The 12,079-nt window shown below is 42.6% G+C and overlaps 1 protein-coding gene across 2 annotated transcripts in view; it reads right to left on the bottom strand.

The window, feature by feature from the left end:
- LOC149228617 (SNARE associated Golgi protein family) overlaps positions 1 to 12,079 on the bottom strand; it is a 324,383-nt gene that overhangs the window by 136,063 nt on the left and 176,241 nt on the right. For both annotated transcript variants that reach the window (XR_016247881.1, XM_089378291.1), the window contains exons 3-4: positions 4,260 to 4,352; positions 3,889 to 4,112 (exon numbers count right to left, since the gene is read on the bottom strand). Coding sequence is in view for 1 of the 2 variants with exons in the window: in XM_089378291.1 (XP_089234417.1) it covers positions 3,889 to 4,112; positions 4,260 to 4,352 (317 nt within the window). In the remaining variant the exon portion in view is untranslated. The remainder of the gene's footprint in view (positions 1 to 3,888; positions 4,113 to 4,259; positions 4,353 to 12,079) is intronic.

Here is a 12,079-nt window from a genome sequence, read left to right as displayed (position 1 = left end):
CTCTAGCAGCCCTACTCGGCCTTCTAGCTTGGCCTCCTCTTAGGGCTACATCTCTACTAGCCTCCATGATCAAATGATGAACCTCACCCTTGATCGCTAAGATTGATCCTAAGGCCTCTTTAGATAGCTTCTCCTTTAGTCTCTTAGGAATCCCCTAGATCTAGGGTTTTAGTCCTCTTGACTTTAGGAAACCCTTCTTGGGTCCAAAACCCCACTGCTTTTGTATTTAACCCACAAACCCTTTGTGGTCCATTTTCTCCCAAACCTAGTGCCCTAGGGTTGTGGGAGTACCTCCCAAGCTACACAAATCAACAGAGCACATGTTGCTCCATTACATCATAAAGGAACCCTTGCATGTCCCAACCCCAATGAGCAAAGAAATGACTCATTCTTAAGGGGTAATACAATTGCAATATCATTCAAAGAAAGATATAACCCTTTGAGCTACGAGTAGTAATACAAAGAAAATTCAAGCAAATGTTAAAGACGCACAAGAGGGGTGGAAAAAAAAAGGCTAAGTTAGTAACTCATGCATCCATGATTGCTCCCTCCTCACATCTATACACTCAGGATGTGTATCCCCACCATGTTGGTCCCTTTGACCATGGCACTTGGCCATGAAGTCTTCTCCCTCCATACCATCATTATTATTCACTAACACCTATCAATTGAATGGTGGACTGAGGAAATGTTACTTCCCTTTAGGGGCTGGAAACACCTAATAGGGTTGTCCTTTAGCCACTCCTACCTGGGGAGGAAACACCATTATGAGCTGAAAAACCTAATTTTGGAAGGGAACCCTAATTTGAAGTATTAGATAGCCCATTACATTCAAGCTTGGTTCACTTAGATGCAATAATGATTATTGTCCCTGATGATTGGTTGTTTTCACTAGACTTTATGTTGTGATTGTTAGGTGGTTTAGCAGCCCATGTCCTGAGCACTTTACCCACAGGTACCCAGGCCATTAGAGAAGTATTTTGGCACTCACAGGTGATGCGTTGAGAGCCATGGGCCTCCAAGCAGTAGTAGTACATCACATATAACCTTCGGCACCTTCTGCACCCAAGACATTCTACCACTTTGCACTACATTTGATGATTCTTCAGGATGATACACCTAGACCCAACATACCCCCAAGTCGGCCTTAGCACCATATGAGGGATGGCAGCTGATTCAGGGCCCAAATGAGGATGGTCTCACCTTTAGAGACTTGGGAGGGCTAGTAGCACCTAGAAAGCCCTCAATGTTGTAGCAGAGATGGACATTATGAGCAGCTAGAGACCCATGGAGACCCCTTGTGGTGCCCCAGCTAGATTTTTGGGCCACAGAGAGCTGTCAATGAGGATTTGAAGGTCGGCCCTCAATCATTATTTTTAGATGCTACTACATCATATTTGGCACCTTGTAGCATCAACACTTGATATTTGGAGCTCATTTTATGGATGGTGTCAGCCCTAAAGGCCTCACGACTCACACGTGTGGGCTTTTATTAGCATTTATGTCTAAAGCTAGTGGGTTGGCTTGTAACCCAAGGCATTTTTGTAATTTTACTTGTCATTAGGGGCTTGTGGGCTAATAAGTAATAATTAGAACTCTTCCTCTTCATATAAATAGAGGAGAGAAACATTCTTACTAATCAGCATCACTTGTGACAATTTGGCCTCTCTTGGATAATTTTGGCCTTCTTGTACCTTTGGAGAGATGTGATGTATGGAGTATTTTGTGTATTGGAGTTATATTCTTGTCTTTGGAGAAGTTGCCTTGGATCAATAATTGGGTTGTTCATGCACATTGTCTTGTAAGTGCTTTATTATTGAAAATTCCTGATTTTATGTATAGTCTATGGAATAAATTGATGATCTAGGTTTTTCTATTGTGCCCTAATTTGTTGAATATCAATTGTATGGAAGCTAGGTCTCATTATTGCATGCATTACTCATTGTATGATATGTGAATAACAATCCCCTTGGTGAATTTCACATTAGCTCTCCCAAGTGAATTTTGGTCGCTAACAAAGATAATAGCTAGGGTTTTGTAGCTAGGGCATTAAGGCATCCATACTCCTTTACAAGTTTTAGCCGATCTTAAGAATCCATAGACTCCATCAACCCTAGGACTAGGCACTGGCCATGTCTTGTTGGTGATCAAATCAACCATTATCCACAAATTGAATCTCTCTTTTCTCTAATTCAGTTGTCTTAAGGCCAAGTGGCCCAATTAGGGCTTAGTGTGAATTTGCTTGGAAAGGGAATTTTTGGACATGGAGGGATTCAACAACAAGGGTAGAAGTGGTTGCCTCAAAATCACTCCTCTTGGTGGCCACTCTCCATTTCCATCCATAATTCTCTTGCCCTAGTTTTCCTTAGGAGAAACCCTAGTTTGGTTAAGCTTCAACTTGAGGGCTTGTTAAAAGTTTCATGTGCCTTTGTTGATGTAATACTCATTTTTGGAAACCTTTTCTTTACACCTTGACCTTGGGAAATTCCCTTTTCCACGCTATTACTCCAACCCTCAATCTAGCATACCTTAGTCTGGCTTGTCCAAGGGAAGCGCATTGCCTCTTCTTCATTTCTTGAGCCTTGTTCTTAAGTTGATTCTTCCCTTTGAAGCCTTTTGTGTCACCTTTTACCTATAAGCCTAAAATATCTCTTAGGTGACCTATATACCGAGACTCCTCCCATTGGTGAAAATCCATAAAGAGCAACGGGTAGTAACTGTGGTGATAGTGGGCTACTCCCTTATTGTTGTCACTTGTTCTAGTGATTTCCTTGTGGGGTAACCCCCACAAGGCCTGCTAGATTTTGTGGCAACAGGACAAAAAGCGAGAAAGCACAAAAGCTACTCACAATACATACATATGCTAAAAGAACGAGAATAAGGTATAGAACAGCTGGGAGAGGCGGGATGTGATCTGACTCAATAATTGGTGAGGCAGCTGAGGATACAAGAATTATGGTTTCAGGAGATGATGACAATGTTTATGCTGAATTGATGATGATGATAGATTATAATTGATTATGTATTTTTAGATATAGAATCTAGATTCTAAAAGATGAATGGTAATATGAAATTCTTATTTTGTTATATGTGTGTGTGTGTGTGTGTGTGTGTGCGTGCCTTTTCCTGCTGTATCGTATCCATATTTTTTGAAAATTTGTCGTATCCGTTTCAGTGCAACTTAGCTTTAAATTGCATAACAGAACATTTCCCATTCTTCTCATATTCTTCCCAACTGTAGTTTTACAGGTTTCACAGTATTGCACTCCCATTCTATCGTATATAAACTTGCAATGATATTTTACATTAGAAACTATCCCCGTAAAATCTAGAACTTTAGACTAGGCCGATTAACCTCTTGAGTTTGTCAGGATGGGCACATGTTTTTCAGACATACATTGGCCTTTTTATGAAGGAAACTACTTTCAATACCTTTAAACCTTGTGTCAAAGTTCAAGCCTAGGCTGATTTGTTGTAAATACTACTCCTTTAAACTTTTAAAGGCATTAAGTTCAGCATACTTTCTGATGTCTTCCAGGCCTGCTCAGTTTTCTGATGTTTTCTAGACCTGCTCAGCACAGCACAGCTTTTTCTAGAAGCAATTAATCTGGATATTTTTAAATCCCATGCAAAGAAAACTAAAACTACTTGGGCTGTATTTAGTTTCTGGTCTGTATGTTTCTTCTTGTTGGTATACCTCAAATTCCAATGTGAATGAAAAGTAATAAACACAGAGCTGTTCAAGTTCTCTCTCGTTGTGATTAAGGTTTTTCTTGGAGTTGATATCCATGCAGAAATGCAAAAAGTCAGCATATCGTTTAACTTTTCAAGTAAACCTTCAGACAAAAGAAAATACCTACTTATTGTTCTGGAATTGGAGAAAAATACCTGCCCAAAACATAGGGAACCAGCTTGACTGAAGTCAGGCCATAAAGATAGTTTCCAAGTGAGAATGGAAGCAAGGGACTCAAACGTAGCAAAGTAACCACGCGGAAGCCATTTTCTCCAATGGCTTTGTCAATTGCAATGAATTTTTTGTTTCCTTCTACTAGCTTCATAATCCGTTCCCGGGCAAAGTATCTAGCAACTAAAAACGCGACAGTAGCCGCAATCTACAATCATCATCAGAGCAGCAGATGATAATGATAAGTCACAGTAAAATGCATGGTTTGAGCTGATGTACATTGCACTCAAGTAGACAAAACGAAGACAATTGCATCTTTCTTTCCTTCTTTTGCTAAAGCTGGTAAATGGCATACCGTTCCACTAATGGAGACAATAATAGTGCCTGTCACATTGCCAAACAGTAGACCTGCAGACATTGTCAAAGGAATGGCTGGAATGGCAAGAATCTATCATCACAAAACAAAATAGCATTAAATTGTCAGATTGGCAATTGGAGAACTGGAATTTAACCGACTACCTGAAAATGCAATCAACTTTAAGTACTGTATGGTAGAGATACTAAGTCTTCATTCTATCCAACCCAATTGAGGCACCCTCAACAAGATTCTCTATATCTTATTTCCAACAAAAACAGCCAATATTTAGAAATATGAACAAAAGCTTCTGACAACAAACCTGTGTGCCTAACCAGACAAACCATACTTATATTTTATTTTAATACACAAGTCTTATATGTGCAAGAATTTTTGGGTTTAGAAAATAAGTCCTAACAAGCACGTGCCCACCATGAGGCAATTGATAGCCATTGTTGTGCATAATTATCTGAAATAAAGATATTCCTTAGGTGCTCTTCAACTTTATGTAAATATCTAGAGCTGATGGAGCATTGCTTTCAATTAAGAGCTGGTTAGAATATTTATTATCTTCATTAGATGAACTACTTGTTTATCTTTCGTTAAGCTGATGCAAAGGATTAATCAATGATCAGGTGTTTTCAGGCTTATTCAGTTAATGAATATCATTGCAGTGAATATTAGCCTCCAATTTATTTACAGCCATCCATGTCAAATTCTGGTAATGATGCCTGAATTCTTAGCAACATTAACAGTTAGCTTATTTACAGGCAACAAAATTTATATCTGTAATTTCAGAAATTCACAGAATATTGTAAAAAGAATTATATTAGTTGATGTTTTATAAAAGCTCCAATGGGCTATAGCTATGACTCAATATTTCTAGCACAGTGCATATGTGTTATCTTTCATGAGACAAAACTTTACAGGCAAAAAGAATCACTATTTGAATAACTTGATCAAATCGAAAGTACATTTCCATAGTGTAAACAACTGCAATCGGCAATGATAATGAATAAAGAAACTAGTTACAAGATCAAGTAACTATTTTCACACACTCCACGACTCTGGAATAAAGACCAATCAACCATTTACACGTACACATCACCCAAAAGTCATCTTCACTTCTTGATTTTGTCAATTGCTTTTACATAAATATAGCCTCCATCCAAAAATCTAAAATAATGTTGTTAAACACAACCCATTGAAAGTCTTGAGTGTGCATCAAACAAATTTAATAGGTTCTTTCTATAAACCCTTGATAAGCATACACTTTCGCTGGCTTTTAAGGTTCTAAACAAGCATGAACTACTTGGCTCACAGTTTTTCACTCTTAAGCAAAAGATGTCACAAGAGATGAAAGTATCCTTGACTAAGGAATGGTTTTCTTTGCACTCTCTCTTGCATAATCCATTAAAGGTAAAAACTAATAAGGGTGGGATTTAATAGGGATGAATGCATAACACAATAACAAACATAACTAAAGAGTGTTACCACACAATCTCACACCCAAAGGTGTAAAGTCCCAACACCTAGGTGAATACTTGTGGAACTACGAGGTTGGACACTATCACCTCACCAACACTCCACTACATTGTAGACAAAGGGTGGACCTAAGTCAAGCAGGACCTCCCTATGGTTGCTAGGCTCAATTGGTGTAGTATGGAAATGGCGTAAAGGGTGTATGTTTTAACCCTGTACAATTAATTGCTACAAATAGATTCTTAATAAAACAGAAAAGATGCAATGGCACAGATTTTAAACTAGGAACCCAAAGCAGGAAAAACAATGAGATTTTTCAATATATTCTTCTTTACAGTGTTATAGTATGATATATATCCCGCTGCAAACATAAATCGCCAATCCATTTACCCTGAATTATAATACATTCATAGTTCCTTGACTCAAACTACAAAACCATGGGCTAAACCCCCATGGACCATAAAACCACTAAAAGTGAAAACCGTGTGATAAAAATGGCCAAAAACGGATGCAAAATTCTACCCAAAGTGCAAGGGGGCTTCACCTCCCTGAACAAGAGGGGCTATTGAGCCTTGTGACACCCCCCTCCCCGCCCCACCGCAACACTCGATGCAATGTCCAACACCTAGGGGTCATCGTGCAAAGAATATAACACATACCCAACATTTTCCCACTTCTTTTCTTTGCATATAGGGGGACGCAGTGTATAGGATCAAAAATCCAAGGCAATAAAGCCCATTGTTTCTCTACACCAAGAAAATTTCTCAATGCTAACAAAAATTTTGTTAATGAATCTACAACATTCTTCAAAGTATCCACCTTCACCAACAACACTTCTTGTCTTCAATCATATCTCTCACGGAGTGATATCGAACATCAATAAGCTTTGTCTTAGAAATATATGTTGAGTTTTTTGGCAGGAATATTGCACTCTGACTACCAAAACTTATCCTCACAGCTCATTGTACCAACCCAATACCTAAACATAATCTCTGTAACCATACTACTTCCTTGCTTGCATGAGTGGATTCCATGAATTCAGCCTTTGTGGCTGAGACTCAAGAGTGACATTACAGACTATATCTTGCTCATCTGTAATATTCCTAATTAGCCATGGCTAATTGCAATATTCGATTTTGTTCAATTTTTTCCTTCTATAGTTATTTGTAAATAAAAAAAGTGAGGAAGGGGGACATAACTCACTTTTAGAATAAAACGTCACTTCCTAGTAGCACAACGTTGTGACTTAAAGGGGGAGCCAAGGGGGCCAAAGGGGGACGCAGAAATGGAGCCCACGTAGACACATGGAGGAACTGCGCAGGAAGGAAAAAAACACGTGGCAAGAGGGGAATCACGCAGGAGGAGGTGAGCCTTGGGATTCAGAGAGGCAACGGCTATAAAAGAGAGAAGAAACCCCTCATTTGGATAATTCAGTTATGAGAATTTGTGATAGTCATTTTAATTTAGAGCACGCTCGTTGTTTAGCTAGTCTGCAGCACTGTTTCGTGCATTGAGTGTCTCCGTTCGGAGATCTCACCCTTAGCCCCGGGGGACTTCGAGTGCCTGCTCGCGCAAGGTATTTCCATTGGCATTTCAGCAATAGATACATCAGCATTTCAGCAGCAGTTTTATCAGCATTCTGGAGGACTGCGCAGCACTGTGAGAGGGACGCAGTTCTGGTTTGAGGGTTTGCAGTAGGATTTGTGCTGAGAGATAGAGCAGGGGATCAGCCCTTGCATCTGGAGAGTTTTTGGCAGGGGTTTCAGGCATATTTCTGGAGGGTTTCATTCAGTGGCAGCGCAGAGCACTGAGAGACTGCGCAGAACCCCAAGGGGGTGATTTTCGGGGGTCGCCCATTCCGGAAACGCTTTCTGGGCTTTTCTAGGTTTCTTGAGTAGAGCCCAATTCCAAAGTTTCAACCATTTCCGAGGAGGGGAGCAGCCCCAAATCCTCATTTGATTTCTAGCAACAATAGCAGCACAACTATTCTCCAGCAACTGGGATGCAGTTCAGAGAGGGGCCATTCCTTTGCTATTCTGAGAGTATTTCTTCACTTGCCTTGTGCAAGTCGAGGTGCCATCTTCTTGATCACCTCCTGTACTCGTTCTATTACTCAGTATAATAAAATGGCTTAGCATTCTCTCTGCATTTCTTGAGTCTCTGCTTATGGTTATATTGTTATATGTTGCATCATTGTCATTTATATCTCTTTGAGCATTCTCGGCTATTATACCACTTGCGTGTTTTCGTATACACTTAGACAGAGTCTGGAAAGGGCCAGGTAGCCTCCGGATCTCGTCCTCTCTTTCAGAGGCGACATATCTGGTAAATGCCCTCCCAGTCCATCTATGGTTAGAGTTTTGCTAGTGTTTGAGGAATATTCCTGATAAGGGATATTACAGTGGTATCAGAGCATAGATCTGGCTCAGCCTGTGGAGCTAGCAATCTATGACACCGGGGGAAAAACCCTATATCTGTTACAGAGGTCGGAGATACAAAGACTCTGGGCATAGGTTGGAGAACACTTATGGAGAGGGAGATTGTGTTCCGGTAGTAGACACAGAACAGGAGGAGCCTGTAGTGGACGCAGAGCAAAGGAAGCCTGTGGTGGACGCAGAGTAAGGGGCTCCGATGGCAGATGATGATGGGAAGAGATTTGAGAATATGCTCCTCAAATCAGTGCAAGATCTGTCGACGCAAATTGAGGTGATGGGGCAGAGATTCACGGCAGTAGAGGCCAAACAACGTGAGAGCCCACGGGTTTTCCAGGTTGGTGAGGGATCGGACAGGTGATACGCAGGATTGGACAGGTTACATATGAGTTGAAGCTACGCCAAGGCAGCAAGATTCATAACATTTTTCATGTATCATGTCTGAAAAAGGCATTGGGGCAGCAAGTGACAGTGACAGATGAGCTACCACCCATGGATGATGAGGGGCATTTGGTATTGCAGCCAGAGGCTATCATTGATACCAAGGAGAGGCAGCTGCGGAGCAGGACAGTCTGAAAATTCTTGGTGAGGTGGAAGAATTTGCCGGATGAGGATGCCACTTGGGAGAGTGAGAAGATCTTATAGCATCCATCACTTCAATTGCTTGAGGACAAGCAACATTTTGCCGGGGGAGACTGTAATATTCCTAATTAGCCATGGCTAATTGGAATATTCGATTTTGTTCGATGGACTTCATCACAGGATTGCCCATGGAACAGGGCAAGGATTGTATCTTTGTCGTCGTTGATCGACTGACAAAGTACGCACATTTTTTTGCCACATCCGCACACTATACAGCAGCACAGGTGGCCGAGCTGTTCCTTAGGGAGATCTTCAGGCTACATGGTCTTCCTAAGAACATCGTCAGTGATAGGGACAGTCATTTCGTGGGCGGCTTTTGGCAGGAGTTTTTCCAGTTGGTGGGGACGGAGTTAACACCGAGTACCAGTTATCACCCATAGATGAATGGGCAGACAGAGATAGTTAACAAGTGGTTGGAGGGCTACTTGCGTAACTATGTCAGCAGGCAGCAGCGAGCATGGCTGAAGTGGTTGCATTTGGGGGAGTACTGCTACAATACTTCACATCACATGTCCATTGGTATGTCACCATTCTATGCCTTGTATGGGTATCATCCTTTATCTTTTTTTAACGTGATGTTTGGTGATAGTAGGGCTCCTAGAGCCAAGATTTGGATCCAAGAGAGTCAGGATATCCTCCGAGCTCTCAAGGATAACATGGCTACAGCACAGAATCAACAGAAGCTGTAAGCCGACAGGGGTCGGGTGGAGAGACAGTTTGAGCTAGGGGACATGGTCTACCTACAATTACAGCCATACCGACAGTCGACACTAAAGCAAAAGGGGGCTAAGAAGCTCAAGCCCCGCTTTTATGGGCCATACAGGGTGATACGTAGGATTGGACAGGTTGAATATGAGTTGAAGTTGCCCCAAGGCAGCAAGATTCATAACATTTTTCATGTATCATGCCTGAAAAAGGCATTGGGGCAGCAGGTGATGGTGACAGATGAGCTACCACCCATGGATGATGAGGGGCATTTGGTACTGCAGCCGAAGGCTATCATTGATACTAGGGAGAGGTAGCTGCAGAGCAGGACGGTCCGGAAATTCTTGGTGAGGTGGAAGAATCTTCCGGATGAGGATGCCACTTGGGAGAGTGAGAAGATCTTACAGCATCCATCACTTCAATTGCTTGAGGACAAGCAACATTTTGTCGGGGAAGACTGTAATATTCCTAATTAGCCATGGCTATTTGGAATATTCGATTTTGTTCAATTTTTGCCTTCTATAGTTATTTGTAAATAAAAAAAAGTGAGGAAGGGGGACATAACTCACTTTTAGAATAAAAAGTAACTTCCTAGTAGCACAACGTTGTGACTTAAAGGGGGAGCCAAGGGGGCCAAAGGGGGACGCAGAAATGGAGCCCACGTAGACACATGGAGGAACTGCGCAGGAAGGAAAAAAACACGTGGCAAGAGGGGAATCACGCAGGAGGAGGTGAGCCTTGGGATTGAGAGAGGCAAGGGCTATAAAAGAGAGAGGAACCCCCTCATTTAGATCATTCAGTTATGAGCATTTATGATAGTCATTTCGATTTAGAGCACGCTCGCTGTTTAGCTAGTCTGCAGCACTGTTTAGTGCATTGTCTTCGTTCGGAGATCTCACCCTTAGCCCCGAGGAACTTCAAGTGCCTGCTCGGGCAAGGCATTTCCATTGGCATTTCAGCAGTAGATACATCAGCATTTCAGCAACAGTTTTATCAGCATTCTTGAGGACTACGCAGCACTGTGAGAGGGACGCAATTCTGGTTTGAGGGTTTGCAGTAGGATTTGTGCTGAGAGATAGAGCAAGGGATCAACCCTTGCATCTGGAGAGTTTTTGGCAGGGGTTTCAGGCATATTTCTGGAGGGCTTCATTCAGTGGCAGCGCAGAGCACTGAGAGACTGCGCAGAACCCCAAGGGGGTGATTTTCGGGGGTCGCCCATTCCGGAAACGCTTTCTGGGCTTTTCTAGGTTTCTTGAGTAGAGCCCAATTCCAGAGTTTCAGCCATTTCCGAGGAGGGGAGCAGCCCCAAATCCTCATTTGATTTCTAGCAACAATAGCAGCACAACTATTCTCCAGCAGTTGGGATGCAGTTCAGAGAGGGGCCATTCCTTTGCTATTCTGAGAGTATTTCTTCACTTGCCTTGTGCAAGTCGAGGTGCCATCTTCCTGATCACCTCCTGTACTCATTCTATTACTCAGTATAATAAAATGGCTTAGCATTCTCTATGCATTTCTTGAGTCTCTGCTTATGGTTATATTGTTATATGTTGCATCATTGTCATTTATATCTCTTTGAGCATTCTCGGCTATTATACCACTTGCGTGTTTTTCGTATACTCTTAGACAGAGTCTAGAAAGGGCCAGGTAGCCTCCGGATCTCGTCCTCTCTTTCAGAGGCGACATATCTGGTAAATGCCCTCCCAGTCCATCTCTGGTTGGAATTTTGCTAGTGTTTGAGGATTATTCCTGGTAAGGGATATTACAGTGGTATTAGAGCATAGATCCGACTCAGCCTGTGGAGCTAGCAATCTATGACACCAGGGGAAAAACCCTATATCTGTTACAGAGGTCGGAGATACAGAGACTCTGGGCGTAGGTTGGAGAATACTTATGGAGAGGGAGACTGTGTTCCGGTAGTAGACGCAGAACAGGAGGAGCCTGTAGTGGACGCAGAGCAAAGGAAGCCTGTGGTGGACACAGAGCAAGGGGCTTCGATGGCAGATGATGATGGGAAGAGATTTGCAGATATGCTCCTCAAATCAGTGCAGGGTCTGTCGAGGCAAATTGAGGTGATGGGGCAGAGATTCACAGCATTAGAGGCTAAACAGCGTGAGAGCCCACGGGTTTTCCAGGTTGGTGAGGGATCGGGCACATCCCACCATTTGCCAGAGCAGCATGATACTGCGCAGCAGGTGCCCTCACATGCCCCTACGTGCTCTACCATGCCCACCTTCTTAGGAGCAGACACGGGGGCCATAGCCCAGTAGGAAGAAGAGCCCGGACATATGGGCAATTATTTTGCAGAGTACCAGGCCTATGGGCAGGAGTTCAGGGAAGCCCTCTCACTCAGACATTTTGTTCAGCTCCAGCGAGATAGCAGACCCCGCGACCATCACAGAGGGTACCGGCATTACCATGATGGTGACACCCACCGTGCAGCGAGTAGATTCCACTTGCCTACTTTTGATGGTTCATCAAACAGTTCGGCGAAGTCTTGGGTGGAGAAGCTGGACATTTATTTCCAGCTTAACCAGATGTCGGAGACAGAGGCCATCAAGG

The sequence above is a fragment of the Pinus tabuliformis genome, chromosome J (genome assembly GCF_031772625.1).
Source record: "Pinus tabuliformis cultivar Carrire ecotype Pingquan chromosome J, CPIR1, whole genome shotgun sequence".
In the NCBI taxonomy this organism is placed as follows: Eukaryota; Viridiplantae; Streptophyta; class Pinopsida; order Pinales; family Pinaceae; genus Pinus; species Pinus tabuliformis.
This window is presented reverse-complemented; position numbering and strand designations above follow the sequence as displayed.